Source organism: Gymnodraco acuticeps, unplaced genomic scaffold (genome assembly GCF_902827175.1).
Source record: "Gymnodraco acuticeps unplaced genomic scaffold, fGymAcu1.1, whole genome shotgun sequence".
NCBI classification, from domain to species: Eukaryota; Metazoa; Chordata; class Actinopteri; order Perciformes; family Bathydraconidae; genus Gymnodraco; species Gymnodraco acuticeps.
The window spans coordinates 2,954,778-2,971,711 of NW_022990042.1; the positions used below are offsets into that span (position 1 = coordinate 2,954,778).

The following is a 16,934-nucleotide window of genomic DNA, read 5'->3' on the forward strand; positions in this document are numbered from 1 at the left end:
TGAGTTATTTTTACCTCTCCATCATGTGACTGACTGCGGCGGGCCGTGACAGAGAGGACTAGAGGCGGGGCTTAGGAAAAACGAAAGTGCTCATGCTCTTGAGAGTCAGGCCATTTTGCATTCATGCGCCTCTGAGCAACTCTCAGGAAAGAAGGAGGACCCAATGAAGTGTCCAGCTTTCTTTATACATAAATGTTGACCAGGATAGCAAAAAGTCTACACATCTTCTGCCGCAGACTAAACACTCATCTGTTTCCACTGCATCATGGCCAATAAAAAAACATTCAAAATTCTGTATGTAGCACCTTAAAATGGTTTGGCTTATTTGGAGCCAATGAACTAACTCTTACAATGGTTTGGCTTGTTGAAATCTAATGTACTTGCAGGATTCTTGCTGTTGTATCTTAATTGCAGTTATTGTAAGTTGCAAGGATAAAAGCTAAATGAAACAAAAAAACTGATAAAAAGTACATACCCGCTTGGTTGGTGGTGATGTTGACCGTGGAGTAGACGGGTGGGATGGGGTTCTTCCCAGAGACCCCGTTGACAGCCTGCACCTCGAAGCTGTAGCGGGTGTGGGCCTGCAGGTTCCTCACCACCACCTTCCTCTGCCTGAGCCCCAGCCGGCGGGGGGCGATGTCCACGTTGTCGTCGCAGCGCGTGCAGGGGCTGCGGTCCCTCAGGCACTTCTTGCAGACCACGTTATAGACCAGGTCACTCCTCCCGCCCGTGTCCTCAGGTTCCTCCCACTCCAAGGACAACGAGGTCTCATTCACGCTGGATATAACGTTGCGAGGCGCCTTGGGGATCGCTGCACACACACACACACACACAACACACACACACACACACACACACACACACACACACACACACACACACACCACACACACACCACACACACACACACACACACACACACACACACACACACACACACACAGGTGTTGAAGAAGGTGGGCAGGCGGATAAGAAAAACACACAAGTGAGGCTTTTTTCATGTTCCCTATGCAGTGCTTACACCCTCTATGGTGATATAAATGTTTTAATATCTCTATAAGAAGGCAGCAAAAGGAAGTAATACATGTACAGGAATATGAAAAGAATGTAATCCTATTTATTTATAAAATCCTTCTGCACAAAAGCCCGAACAAATCCTGAGGAAAGGGCAGGGGAACATGTAAAAGCATTACAAGGTGTGCAGATGACTACATTAACATGATCATAAACATAACCACAACTTGTCTTCACAAGCAGAACACCACTGTTCATCAATAAGTAATTGTTCTATATGAAAAGCAAAACCCTATATGGGCCATTCTACCGAATTGGACCAAAGTCAGATTGGAAATGTTTTGAAATGTTTGTTTTTTTCCCAAAACTTTGTCCATATATATTTTGTACCATATCTAAATTACATATATCTAGTAAAAGAACCGTACATTTTTATATCGTATTTTCAGACTGTATTGGAATGTTCTTCCTCTACCAAAAATGGTCACTACCGAAACATAGTACATACACTGTAGTAAAAAAGCATTATATTAACCTGTTAAAGATCAAATGCAAAGCTTCCAAATATGCTACATTTTTATAGAAATGTTGTTTTTAAGACTGCCCGTATTTAAAAAAAAATTTAAATCGAGATAATACACCCGAAAAAAAGCTTTTTATTGATACAAAACTTGACCCAAAGCCGTCTGAATTTCTGACATGACCTTCCCAGCAGCCTCCGCGCGCGTGACGTCATACATGCCAAACAGTCTGGACCAAACATCCCGACTCGGCAGTCTCGGTCACAAGTTTTTCGACAAGAAAACTGAATTAACATGGGTTATTGTTGTGCTTTTTGTTGTACGAACGGTGCGGGATCTGGGAGAGTTTTTCATGTATTTCCCAAAGACCAAATCATCCGCAAAAAATGGATTTAGTTAGTGAATCGTGTTGGATGGCAACCGACAAAATGGAGCAGGTTGTGTTCTGATCACTTCGCGTGTGATGCATACGAGGTTGATCCTGCTATCATCAAGTCTGTTGGTGCAGAAGCGTTAATAGTATGTCGGAGGCTGAAACCCGGAGCCGTCCCCTCCATATTTCAGCACAAGAAACCACTGAAAGAACGAAAGAGCCGGGCGATGGAGAAACGACAAAGAATTGAGGTAAACAACTTTTGATTAGATTTCAAAGCGCACGGAGCACAGCAGATAACGCAGATAACGGAATTGCAGTTTTATTAAGTTTTATTGCTTATAGAGGTGGGCACCGTTAGATTATGTGTCTTTACGATCATAAACAATGTGTTGGATGTGGAGCTAGGATAAGTAATAAGGGAACTAGGAGTGATTATAGTATTTCCTCTTCGACATCAGAGGCTCGTAGAGATAGGGTTGGATGTCGACAACATACTCCAGATATTGGGTGGCCTCCGACTCAGAATCAGACATGATAAGCCGGGTGGAAATATGTTAGGCATTGAACAAATTCCCATCCACCTCGTCCTTGTGAGGTGAGTCCGCCTGGACTTTATTTTTCTAAACCTCTCTAAAAAGGTAAAATTTAACTTGTTTTGCATCAATCTTGATACAGGGTACTTATTATATGTTATAGTTTGGATTCCTAAAGCTTTTAGTCTATAGTCTACTCAGAATCAGACATGATAGACGAAACTAGTTGTACTATCGGCGGAAGCCGCTGTGATTGATAAGCCAGGTGGAAATATGTTTGGCACATCTGACGTCACGCGCCGCCATCTTGCGGAGGAGCGGCGGAGAAAATAAATCGTCAAACTTGGTGTTGGGGGTTGAACAAAATTAATATTGCGCATTGCCAGACTCATATTATCTCCGATTTTAATACTGCAATATCTTAGATAGTGTTGTAGCTATATGATTTCGATTGTACTGGCAATTATACAAAAAGCTTTGCATTTGATCTTTAAGATTGTTTACCTTCCCTTCTCTAAATAGTATTTTAACAAATATTTCTTGAGGGTTTTCACAATCAAATTTCAAAGTTCAATTTATACAATTCATATAAATCATAATGCAAACTTTCTTTGTAAAATGCATAATACTGATCATATTGAATCCAGAGTTGATGATTGTTGAAATTGAACATACATTAAACCAATCAGTATCATATCATTTTAGTTGATAACTCAATATACTTATTTTTTTACAAAACATCCAGTGTTTCGGTAGTGACCACAGTATTTTGTTCTCAAGGTTGTATCATATTCCCTCAACCTTATTGCTTAATCTTAACTAATAACATGCCTCATGTTGAAGTGTGAAGGTTTGAAGCTACTGACCCAGAATCAGCACTTTAGTAACAGGCTGAAATAGAGGGGAATGTGGCTAGAATGGGTGATCTGTTTGGTATTTTTTAGCAAAACACTTCATAGACATGTTTTTTATATATCTGAGACCTATAATATATGCCTAACAATAGTATAATAAGATACCTTTAAAGTAACACACTGATTTTCAGACTTTAAAAACACATTTATTTCAAAATGGTGGGATTTACCTGCTTACCATTCCATTTTGTCACTACCGAAACGATCATGTCAGTTACCGAAACGTAACCATATGTTTCGGTAGTGACAATTCTAGCAAAAATTGAGCATAACTAAAGAATGCTAGCAAGTACAAAGTAGTAAAACCTAATACTTTGCATAAAACCCTGAAAAAGTTTACTTAATTGAAGATAATATGTGTTCGGTAGTGACAATTCTTAAGGTTACTGTCACGATCTGCCTTTATGGTGTTTTGTCTTGTCTTGTTTCATGTTTTATGTTGAAAGGTCTTCACTTCCTGTCTTGCCTGTTTCTGTCTGCGTTGTGTCTTGTTTAAATCTGTCTGTGGTTCCCGGTCGTTAGTTTCCCTGGTGTGTCTAATTTACCCGATTGTGTTCACCTGGTGTCCCTGTGTTTTCTCCTCCCTCCTCACCTGTGTCTTGTTTCTGTGATTAGTCTTGTGTGTATTTAAGTTCTTGTTGACTGTGTTCACCGGTGAGTGTTCTGTCTGTCCAAGTTCTATTTCATTATCCTTGAAATAAAGGTATTATCAGTTTAATCTGCATTTGGGTCCTGCTTCCTTCGCTCTACCGTGACAGAACAAACCGACCACAAAATGGACCCAGCAGATGATCCATGGGAGGTTGAATTACAGCATTTAACCTTCTATCTGGCTTGCTGCTTCGATTGGTGGAAGGGAGCGTCCAGTGTTCGGCAGAAGAGGGCCGCTCTGGTAGAGGCGCTCCGGTTGGCAGCAGAGAAACCATGTTTTGTTGAGTTTTTACCTGACTGGATTTTGGACTTCCTTCAAGCATGTGATTCCAGGCATGCTAGCTCCCTGTCTCCCAATTCCCAACCTGGCACCATACGCCTTGGTGGGTTCCGCCTGAAGTCAACCCGTGCTTCTGCCCCAGTTCCTGCTCCTGTCCAGGAGTCGTATTCCGGAACTCGTCAGGCTTATGGAGGTCCACGGAGTATTCAGGAGGCTGCTAAGAGGAGTCGTCGCAAGGCCAGGCTAGCAGCCCGAGCCCCAGCAGCCATGGTACCGGCTCCAGTACAAGCCCCAACAGCCATGGTTCCGGCTCCAGTGCCGGACCCAGCAGCCATGGTTCCGTGCTCCAGTACCATCCCACATAGCCATGGTACCGTGCTCCAGTACCACCCCACACAGCCATGGATCCGTGTTCCGGTTCCTTGCCCAGCAGCCATGGTTCCGGCTCCAGTGCCGGCCCCAGCAGCCATGTTTCCGGCTCCAAAACCGGCTCACACAGCCATGATCCAGGCTTCAGCTCCGGACTTTACAGCCATGTTTCCGGCTCCAGAACTGGATCTTACAACCGTGGTCCCTGCACCAGAGCTGGCCCATACATCCATGGTTCCTGCCCCAGTTCCAGCCATGATTCTGGCTCAAGTACCGGGCCCAGCAGCCATGGTTCCGGCCCCAGTTCCAGCCATGGCTCCGGCTCAAGTACCGGCTCCAGCAGTCATGGTCCCGACTCCAGCACCTCGTCTCCTGCTGGCTCCCCAGCCGACGCCAGCTCCCCGAGTCTTGTCGGTGTACCGGCCGATTCCAGCACCTCGTCTCCTGTTGGCTCTCCGGCCAACACCAGCTCCCCGAGTCTTGTCGGCGTACCGGCCGACTCCAGCACCTCGTCTCCTGCTGGCTCCCCAGCCGACGCCAGCTCCCCGAGTCTTGTCGGCGTACCGGCCGACTCCAGCACCTCGTCTCCGGCTGGCTCCCCAGACGACGCCAGCTCCCCGTGTCCTGTCGGCGTACCGACCGACACAAGTTCCCTCTCGAGTCCCCTCTCAAGTTCCTACCCGAGTCCCCTCTCCAGTTCCTACCCGAGTTCCCTCTCGAGTTCCCTCTCGGGTCCCCTCTCGAGTCCCCTCTCGAGTCCCCTCTCAAGTCTCCTCTCCAGTTCCCTCTCAAGTCTCCTCTCCAGTTCCCTCTCAGGTCCCCTCTCGAGTCCCTTCTCTAGTCACCTCTCGAGTCACCTCTCGAGTCCCCTCAAGTTCCTACTCGAGTCCCCTCTCGAGTCCCCTCTCGAGTTCCCTCCTTTAGTCCCTCCTCTAGTCCCTCCTTTAGTCTCTCCTCTAGTCCCTCCTTTAGTCCCCTCTCTAGTCCCTCCTTTAGTCCCCTCTCTAGTCCCTCCTCTAGTTCCCCTCGTGAGTCCCCTCTCGAGTTCCCTTCTCTAGTTCCTCTTCTAGTCCCTCTTCTAGTCCCTCCTCTAGTCTCTCCTCTAGTCCCCTCTCGAGTTCCCCCTTGGTTCCCCTCTCGAGTCTCCTCTCGAGTCACGTCTCAAGTCCCTACCCAATGTCCTGGTCCGTTGGAGGTTCCGCTGGGGGTCCTGCCAACTCCATGTCCTGTCCCGTTGGAGGCCCCGTCGACTACTCCTCTGCCGGGGGTCCTACCAATCGTATGTCTGTCCCGTTGGAGGTCCCGCCGTCTACTCTCCTGCCGGGGGTCCTGCCAGCTCCTTGTCCCTGTCTCGTTGGAGGTCCCGTCGACTACTCTCCTGCCGGGGGTCCTGCCAATCCTTTGTCCTGTGCCGTTGGAGGCCCCGCCGACTACTCTCCTGCCGGGGGTCCTGCCAACCCTTTGTCCTGTGCCGTTGGAGGCCCCGCCGACTACTCTCCTGCCGGGGGTCCTGCCAACCCTTTGTCCTGTCCCGTTGAAGGTCCCGCCGTCGACTCTCCTGCCGGGGGTCCTGCCAACCCTTTGTCCTGTCTCGTTGGAGGTCCCGCCGTCTACTCTCCTGCCGGGGGTCCTGCCAACCCTTTGTCCTGTGCCGTTGGAGGCCCCGCCGACTACTCTCCTGCCGGGTGTCCTGCCAACCCTTTGTCCTGTGCCATTGGAGGCCCCACCGACTACTCTCCTGCCGGGGGTCCTACCAACCCCTTGTCCTGTTCCGTTGGAGGCCCCGCCATCCTCTTCCGTGGGGGATCCTGCCGAGGCCTGTCCCACCAGCTCCGGTTCCTGTCCGGCCGACACCGGGTCCTGCCCGGCCTCCGGCGCTGGCCCGTCAGCGCCTTCCTGCCCGGCCTCCGGAGCTCTCTGGTCTTCGCCCTCGAGCCCGGCCCCCTGAGAGCCGCGGTCTTCGCCCTCGATCCCGGCCCTCTGTGAGCCGTGGTCTTCGCCCGCGATCCCGGCCCCCTGACTCTTCCTGCCGCTGCCCTCGTCCTCGAGCCCGGCCCCCTGACTCTTCCTGCCGGTGCCTTCACCCTCATGCTCGTCCGCCCGAATCCCCCTTTTTGAACTCTGCCTTGCCCCCGGGCCATCCGCCCGAGATCCCTTCCTGGTCCTCTGCTGTGCCTCTGGGCGGTCAGCTCAGTCCCGTCCTCCTGACCCCCTCCACCCACCCTGGTGGCCTAGTGATTCGACTGAACACAGTTCCCGATTCAAAATACATTTGTAGATTCAATACAAAGTGTTGTTAATCTCAGGATCTACTTTAGTCCGATGTTTGCTAATAGGGCTGTGGTCAATTATGGCATTAGAGATGGAGTACTCGAGTGCCGATTTTTGGGACTCGTGACTCGACTCGGACTCGCGCACTGATTGACGCGACTCGGACTTGGACTCGTGAATTCTTGTGTATGCTGACTTGGACTCTAATTTTTCCCCCACTATGACTCGGACTCGACTTGTACATTGACGCTCTGACTTGGACTTGGACTCGAGCAAGTTTTCTCTGGAGTCTGATGTCCTCTATCCTGGCATGTGCACCTGTGAGGCGAGTTCACGGACTGGACCCCGCTATTCCAGTCTAGAGATGTCTAGAGACACACCCCGCATCGTGCTGTATGCTTTCACACATTCTGCTTCCACATTGGAAAAGAGCAGCGCAAAATGCTCGTTATGTGGAAACAATATTGAAGAGAAGGCTCCGTAACACATTACTTTAAGGATCGAGTTCAGACAGGCTGTCTTGAACACTATCATCAGAGTAACATGATCTAATTAATAAATAAAGATTCAGCTGATAACACGAAAGCACATGGCTACTTAACATTCAGAATGATGTCATTTTGCATGCTAAGTAGCCATGTGCTTTCTGGGGCTAAATCTTTATCAGTAAACGATTTAACCGTAAAAGTTCCTTCAAAATAAGAGTCCCGACCTTATTACTATCAAAATAAAAGAGCAAAACGAAAACGTAACCATAGGAAAATATTGGCATACAAATATAATCACTTCTCTAAAAGGTAACTCATTCTAAATATAGTTAGACATATTAAAGGTCATTTACAATAATATTAATATTAGTAATAAGCTTTATATTTGTATAGCACCTATTACAAGAATTGTAGCCAAACTCGCTTCACAGCAGTTCAATAGACGATTAGTATAACATGACAGGATAAAAGCAATGTAGAGGAGCAGCTACATTTCAACACATATATCCACGAAGGTTAATACTTAATGAAGACTTGTGACTCGGACTTGACTTGGACTCTTCTTAGGTGACTCGGACTTGGACTCGGACTCGAACATAGGTATTGATGACTCGGACTCGACTCGGACATTCCTTGGGTGACTCGGACTCGGACTCGAACACAGGTAAGGATGACTTGGACTGGGACTCGACTACGACTCTCCCTTGGTGACTCGGACTTGGACTCGGACTCGAAAAGTGGTGACTCGAGAGAGACTTGGACTCGTGAATTGGTGACTTGACTACAACACTGGCATTACGTTTTAAGGATATATCAATACTCAATGATATCCATATCCAAGTTCAAGTTTTACAAATAAAGGTTTAAAATGCTGCCTATATTACACATAATCATTAAATAAATATAGTAAGCTTAGTCTAGCTGCCTTTTATTCTTGTCAAATAAAAGAAAATTAGATGAAATAAAAATAAAAAAAGGAAAATAAACATGTTGGTGTAATTTTGTAAAGGATGCCTGTCTTATTGATATACATATACTTGTAGAAAAACAAAGAGTTTTAAAAAAGTGAATCAATTCAGAATCTTAAGAATCTGGATTCATGGATACATTTTCCCCAGCCTTAAACCTTTATGATTCATTCCTATGCATACCCCCCCCCCCCCCCCTTCATGTCGCATGAGGAACTAATCCACTCTTGGTAGAACGTCATGTTCTTGTATCGGTAAAACCCAGGGCCACCACGGTTCAGTATGAAGTGCTGTGATTTGAGTGCCGAGTGTTTGAAATGCTGGATAAGGTGTGATAACCGTGCAGGGAGGCAGCAGAAAGAAGAGAAGGGCCCTCTCTCTAAGCTTCCAGTGGCAGAACCTGTCTCAGAGCGTAGAGGGGGGGGGGTGGGGGGAGGCCAACAGCGCTTGTCGGCCAAGACTGCCTGTCCTCGGAGTTCAGCTCGTGGGCCGGCTCCCCCTGAGACGCGCTCCCTCACCCCGTCTTTTCTAATTAGGCGAGCACAGTTCAGAGTGGAGGCTCTTCTAATTGGACACCCGTCTGAAACACACGCTGAGTCCAAGCCGCCGGCCACTGACTGGCTGAGCCTCTCTTAGGCAACACAAAGCGCAGGCAGCTTGGCACAGCTCTGACAGCTCTGTCCCGACGGGCTGTCAGAGTGTTTGTGTGTGTGTGTTTGTGTGTGTTGAGTCGGAGGTGCTGCTTGAGTCTCTGACCGCCTGTCTGTGCGCACTGGTCAATGTCAGAGTCCACTGTGTTCCTGTGACGAGGATCTGGGGAAGACAGTTGCGGGCCCTGTGTGTCATTTAATGCGCCGGAGGCCCCTGGGGGGGGATTTTACATGGCCAAGGCAGCACATGTCGCTCTCCATCAGTCCCACTGCCGGGACTCCTCTCAGAGGCGGTCAGCAACACAGAGACTAGTTACCTCCAAACGGACCGTTCCCATTTGGATCATGGAGCGAGGGAATTAGCTATCTCTTTAGCTAAATACGACACACGGTGCGCTAGCTAGTGGCTAACATGATCTGTCCTGTGTTTGGGGCTGAGCGTGTTTTTAAAGCTTTTTCACACAAAAAAAGGCAAATCACTAAAAGCGATTTCTTTCCCATTCTCACATTGCCCTTTGTTTTGTTACTATAAAGATATAGATTAGCTTTTGGCCACGTAAACGCACAATATGTAATTTTCTGCCTAAACAATAACAAAAGATGGTGATTTGTGGCATTGTGAAGGAGCATAATAGGGGTTTGTCATTTCAGGATCCTTCTCCCGAGTAGGATAACATTGTTTACCGTGAGCCGAATCATCAGCAGAGGTCTACGCTTCCCTTAAACAACCGGACCATGTGAATCAAACTGGTATAACATTGAGTAAAGCAGTTTGATGCTAAAACAGGCGTTTCTCTGGTGCTGCTTAGCTGCCCTCATGTTTGCTCAGCAGTTATCTCTGATCACTCGACATCCAGACATCTGGTTAAAACGGATCAAGATCCAAAAAAGTGTACTGTAAAAATGTGGCTTAATATTGCAGTCCATTTAGGATGTATGACGACAGCAACATGGTTTGCAAATTGTTGGAAATATTTACTAAAATAGAAGAACCCAACAATCATGATTCATGTAACAGTTTAAAGGCAAAAAAGCCACTTTGGTATTATATTTTCCGTTTATGACTTGAAGCACCACAGATCTTAACTCTGATTTCTTAGCCAGACAAAACTATATTTGAATCCTCTTGGCCCTTAAACACAATGACAGATGCCACCTATTGCTACAATAAGCTGTATTTTATTCAACTGTTACTGTACAGTTTTACATTTTCCATTCTGTTTCATCTTATTCGTTTTTACATGTACATAGTTTACTTATTTCTGCATTTTAGTTACACCATTGGGTCATACACTACTTTATTGTACTATTTTCTTCTGTTTCTGTTTGTATGCCTTGTTGTACTGGGAATAACGATTTTTGTTGACACAACAATTGTTATGCATAAGACAATAAAGCCTTTAAATTAATCTTTGAAACATGGCAATGACAAATCACCAAACATTACTCCTGCTTCCTGTGCCTCCTCTCAGAATACCAACATTGAGGATTGCAGCCTGCACAGTGGACGATGACTTACTGGTGCATGCGGAGTCGGGGGGGGTCGCTGTCAGCGCGGTAGAAGCCACTTTGGCAGGGGCAAATATTGGCTCCTCGTGCACTGGTGCGACTGTTGGATGGGCAGGGGGTGCAGAATCCCTCCCCAAATTTGGATTTGAAGGTCCCAGGGATGCAAGCTGGATGGGCGGGAGAAAAAAAACAAAAACAAAAAAGACAATGAGAACAAAAACTAGAATGTGCTTGTCATTTAAAACACAAGAGGCTGTCACATCTGAACAAAAACTGCACCTGCGACGCTCGATATTAATGCGAAAAACGTTGATAGGTCCATGAGAGATGGCAAACACTTCATCACAAGCTTCTTATCTTTACATTTGCATGTGCTCTTCCCTTTTCACTCCCTCTACCAGATGACAATAATCTCCCGGTATAAAAGAGAGCTGGGATGACAGCTAAGTCTCGTGTTGAAGAGGAGGATGAAGACGGAGATAGGCCCCCTCGCTGACAGGACTCAGACAAACAGGGATGTAGAATGCTTCTGAGAAAACGGGATACACCCTAAACCCATCAATCAGTGTCTGGAGTGTCCCCAGCTCTCCAAACCACACTGCTGAATACAAACAGCATCCACAACGCACAACAACTCCATAATAAGCCAATAAATCAGTTAAAATGATAGTAGCGACACTGAAAACTGAAACGTTGACTTTAATTAAATGCATTATGTCAACAGATTTCACATAACTGTATTAGGTTAGTTGAAAGCAATAATATTAAGCTAAACCTAATATGTTTTTTTTAAACTCAATATTATTGAGATGTGAAATCTGTGGACATAATACATTTAATTACAGTAAAGTCAACGTTTCAGTGTAAGTACATTTACTGAAATGTGTACTTAGGTACACATTTCGGGTACTTGTACTTTACCCAAGTATTTTTTATACTGCTTTATACTTCTACTCCACTACATTTTGGCAGCAAATGTAGTTACATGCTACATTTATTTTACAGATTTATCTACCAGTTACTTGGTTGTTTGGAATAGATTACATCATCCAACATTAAGTACTTATAAACAAGGGGTGGGTTAATTGGCAGTCATTTTGCTAAGAAGTTTTTTGTTACAAAATATTTTACAGTTCCAGCTTCTTGTTTGTGAAGTTTTGCTGCTTTTGCTTTAAAATATTTTCTTATTTTTTGATACATTTACTTAAAGTAGACCTATCATGCTATATTTTAAAAATATATTGTAGGGCCATACCTACACTGAACAAAAATATAAACGCAACACTTTTGTTTTTGCTCCCATTTTTCATGCGATGAACTCAAAGATCTAAAACATTTTCTATAAACACAAAATAACCATTTCTCTCAAATATTGTTCACAAATCTGAAAAAAACTGTGATAGTGAGCACTTCTCCTTTGCCGAGATAATCCATCCCACCTCACAGGTGTGGCATATCAAGATGCTGATTAGACAGCATGATTATTGCACAGGTGTGCCTTAGGCTGGCCACAATAAAAGGCCACTCTAAAATGTTCAGTTTTATCACACAGCACAATGCCACAGATGTCGCAAGTTTTGAGGTAGCGGGCAATTGGAATGCTGACAGCAGGAATGTCCACCAGAGCTGTTGCCCGTGAATTGAATGTTCATTTCTCAACCATAAGCCGTCTCCAAAGGCGTTTCAGAGAATTTGGCAGTACATCCAACCGGCCTCACAACCGCAGACCACGTGTAACCACACCATCCCAGGACCTCCACATCCAGCATGTTCACCTCCAAGATCGTCTGAGACCAGCCACTCGGACAGCTGCTGCAACAATCGGTTTGCATAACCAAAGAATTTCTGCACAAGCTGTCAGAAACCATCTCAGGGAAGCTCATCTGCATGCTCGTCGTCCTCATCGGGGTCTCGACCTGACTCCGGTTCGTCGTCGTAACCGACTTGAGTGGGCAAATGCTCACATTCGATGGCGTCTGGCACGTTGGAGAGGTGTTCTCTTCACGGATGAATCCCGGTTTTCACTGTTCAGGGCAGATGGCAGACAGCGTGTGTGGCGTCGTGTGGGTGAGCGGTTTTCTGATGTCAATGTTGTGAATCGAGTGGCCCATGGTGGTGGTGGGGTTATGGTATGGGCAGGCGTATGTTATGGACGACGAACACAGGTGCATTTTATTGATGGCATTGTGAATGCACAGAGATACCGTCTCTCATTCCCCTGATAGGTGGAGAGTTGCCCATTAAGGGGAGCACCCCTTTTCTGACATCAGAAAAATTCAAATAATAATCAGCTCTGTTGCAGCCCCGTTTTTAGAGATTTGGGTATGGAGGAAAAGAGAGAGGGTTGTGTTTTCTGACACTTGGTGAGTTCCCTGACACACTGGGGACACATATTCATGTATAAAAGACGTACAAGAGTGCATTTTGCATGATAGATCCCCTTTAAAGGTCCCATGTCATGGCCATTTCTACTGATCATAATTCCATTGTTGAGGTCTACTAGAATAGATTTATATTGTGCAATGTTCCAAACTCACATTGGTTTCTCAAACAGCATCTCTGTATAGTATGTGTATTCACTCTCTGTCCTAAACGGCTTGTTGGAGCTCCTGCCCCCCCCCCCTCCCTGTGAGCCCACTGTGCTCTGATTGGTCAGCTCGCCCACTCTGTTCTGATGAGTCTACCACCGTTACAGCAGAACATCAGTGATTATGTGTTACAATAGCGTTAGCAACCAGAAAATGACACCAGTAAGGACAAACAGATGAGAATGCTGCGTGGGGTCTGGGTGCCGTGTTGGCGGGACGTTGCGCGGAGCGGACAGTGTGAGCTGGGTTAATTTCCTGCTTGCTGCGTGGGTCTACGAGACAGCGAGATATCGCGAATGGACGTGGGAAGGGGGGGGGGAAGCTGAGGGGGCTGAAGCACCCCCATCTGCGAGGCTCCACTAGCACCCGCAACCCCCACCCCCCCAAACGCGGCGCACCTACAGTGTAAGTGCGCCACAGTTTCGCCGCTACGAGGCTACACTAGCACACCCCCCAGCGCGTCACAGTTTTGCCACTGAGAGTGTGTGTGTGTGTGTGTGTGTGTGTGTGTGTGTGTGTGTGTGTGTGTGTGTGTGTGTGTGTGTGTGTGTGTGTGTGTGTGTGTGTGTGTGTGTGTGTGTGTGTGTGTGTGTGTGTGTGTGTGTGTGTGTGTGTGTGTGTGTGTGTGTGTGTGTGTGTGTGTGGAGCTCCACGGATTGATCCATTTGGGTATGGGCACGTCACTGTACCCAGGAAGAAAACAATGGAAAAAGAGAAATCTCCAACGAGGCGTTCTGGGGCAGCACAGACAGGTATTTTCTGTGTTAGAGTTTTACTCGCTACAGGGTGCACTTTGAGGGTTTTGACTCTGCAGACCGTTTACATGCAGAAAAACCTTCATAACACACAAGGAGACGGGTAATAACCGGAAAAGCATGACATGGGACCTTTAAGTACCATTGTCGCTGTAGTAATTTAACTAGAACATTTAGTATTTTCACAGGGGGTATTGGTACTTTTACTCAAGTAAATAATCTGTATACTTTGTCAACAATTAGGCATCAGAGAAATTAGCAAAGGATATCGGAAAAATATATAGGACGTGTCCGAGCGGTTCATTTGAATTCCAGAGCGTGACGGTGAAGGTTGCTGATACGGAGTCTTAGGGATAAACCAGCATAAGCCCACACTAAAGAAGGGCTCAGATAAAGGGGATTAGCAGCAAAAGGTCTGGATATATCAGCCTCCAGAGCCCCATATTTTACTGTTGCCACATTCCTAACTGGTGGTGTAAAAGTGGGGGTGTCTGGCAAACATCTGTCCCGTCAGCGTGAGGGCCTCGTAAAAAAATCCCAGCCAGCGATGGAGTGTGATTAACTGGTTAGGCTAAGTGGTCTTTCAGTTTGAACTCGACTTCCACCCCTAATTCCAAACAATGGCACTTTGAGGGAAATCAGCGCGGCTAATGGCCCCCACATTGCAGCTCTATAGCCCTGCAATAAAAAGCCAAAGATAAGATGAAAATGCATTCCTTTTTTTTCCTTCTCCTCCTCTCTGTCTCATAATTCAGCGAGACCTTTAAGGCCCTGCGATCTGATTAATTTCACTTCTATTAGAAAATGCATCATCATTTTCCTCCGTTTGTTTGTTTTCCTTTCGCTCCTTTTGGAAGAGGGTGCTGAATCACCCACGCGGTCTTTTTTCAATCCATTAACTTCTTTTGGAGGGCATGGTGATTCTCCTGTTTTCGCTACACGAATGCCCCCCCTCCCCCCCTCCCCCCTCACCACCACCTCCACCCACCACCACCTTCCATTGTCTCTTCTCGTGTTAGCCTCCTTCCGTTAGCGGGTAAGAAATGAAACGTCTGAGTGATTAATGTTAGCGTGGCAGTGTTGGCTCACGTTGGGTCTGTATGGTGTTAATGAGTGTGGCCGCCTGTAGATTAACTAACGGGAGGAAATTACACTTCCTCATGGCCACCGCCGGCTGAAGCCCTGGAGAGCTGTTTATCAAGCGTTGGCGGCAAGCTTTTAACCTTGAGCCGCCAAATGGCAACGAATGAGCTCTCGGAAAGCGTGTCGACTATTTCTCACGCCCAGGTGAGACGAGGCTTTCGCTTGTCTGTCTTTGACTTCCTGTAACCCGTCCCCCCCCTCCCTTCCCTTTTCATTATTCTCATTTTGGCTGCTGCTACCATCCCATCTTGGGCAATTCACACCTCGCACTATCTCTTGTTCTCTGCTAATATCTCTTTTTCTCTCCGGACGCCTCTCCCTTCTATTATCTGCATTTTCCTCAAAAAGAGTCGCCTCTCTATTCTATCTTTCTCTCCCTCCCGCACCGCTCTCTCGCAATATTTGTATTCTGCTCCTCTCTGCAACAGCTCATTAATTCATACTCTCCTCCACCCTCCTTCACCCCCTTTCCAGGAGCCACACAATAAATGCAGCGAAGAGGGCACAGACCGAGGTGACGTGCAGCGAGCATATAAAGGAGGTTTGGTTAAATAAAACGTATCGCTCACTAGTTAGAGGTGGTCTATATGGAGTGTCCACTGCCAGTTCAAATCCCGAGCCATTTTTCGTCCTCTTTATCTACCCTATCCAATTCTCAATCTCCAACAAAGGCTTTTTCTGGCCCAAAAAATCCTGTAACAAAATACTTAAAAATACCTTAAGAGAATAACAAAATAATAACAAACGGGACGCCATATAGCTCAATTGGTAGAGATGGCGACCCATGTACAGTGGTGTGGTCCCCATGTGGAGGACCCTAGTTCAAATCCAGTTTGGGACCATTTGCCACCCCTCACCCCCTCTATCTCCCCCTTTCGATTCTAAATCTCCATAAAAGGCACTCTGGCCCAAAAAATACCTTAACAAAAAAATAAATAACATGGACGCCATATAGCTCAATTGGTACAGCGGGTGACCCATGTACTGTGCCGTGGTCCCCATCATCAAATCCGGTTTGGGACCATTTGCCAGGTCTCATCCCCTCTATTTCCCCTTCTCAAGTCTGTCTGTACAATAGAGAATACTGTATACAGAATACTGGTTGCCCAAATATCGAGTTAAAAAAACAACAACACACGTACCCTGGCACTGGGTTCCGTCCGAGGATGGTTCGTATCCGGCCACGCAGGTGCAGGAGCCCACGGGGACCATCCACTCTCCGTCCCCGTTGCAGTATAGCTTCAGGGGGACGGACACCTCCATGGCGTTGTTGACGCAGGCCCCTGGGGCGATCACTAAGGAGGTGGCTTCTGCCCCCGTGGCGGTCTCGGGGAAGACGGCAAAATTGGCAATTGTGGTGGAGCACTTCTTGAAGAAAACCCTGACGGAGATGAGCGACATGCAGGCGCCAAGGTCCTGGAAGGCCAGGTAGAAGCCGGCCCTGGAGAGGGGGCCGAAGCTGCGCACTTTAGTGTTGATCCGACCCGCCTCCAGGAGGGAGAAACTCTCATCCGGGGCGATGGTATCCACCTTCACGTAGGGGTTCTCCCTCCACAGGGGGCTGCTGTCGGTGGCTGCGTCCCCCTCGGACTCGTAGTAGAACAGGTTGAAGGTCTCCTTGCAGGAGCCGGGGATGTTTGGGATGCTGGCGCAGTCCCTCACGGAGAACTTGAGCTCCACGTAGACGCGCAGCACGCCCTTGCGGGGGATAAAGTCCGTCCTCAGCCAGTTGTTCTGGCTGGGCTGGCGGACATTACACACTTGGTAGGTTCTGATGGGGCTCATGGAGTCGTCGTAGCCGCTCACTTCCTCCCACTGTGGAGACAACAGAGAGACACTGTGACAAACAAAAAGGCAGGGGGTCCAACTGATGCAGAAAAATGTGTTTAAGAATAAAACCAGGC

At 47.1% G+C, this 16,934-nt stretch overlaps 1 protein-coding gene across 1 annotated transcript in view; it reads right to left on the reverse strand.

The window, feature by feature from the left end:
* Positions 1–16,934, reverse strand: part of ephb3a (eph receptor B3a) — a 56,106-nt gene that overhangs the window by 25,616 nt on the left and 13,556 nt on the right. The window contains 4 exon segments of the mRNA XM_034215223.1: positions 476–811; positions 10,555–10,576; positions 10,578–10,711; positions 16,173–16,845. Of these exon segments, the coding sequence (XP_034071114.1) occupies positions 476–811; positions 10,555–10,576; positions 10,578–10,711; positions 16,173–16,845 (1,165 nt within the window).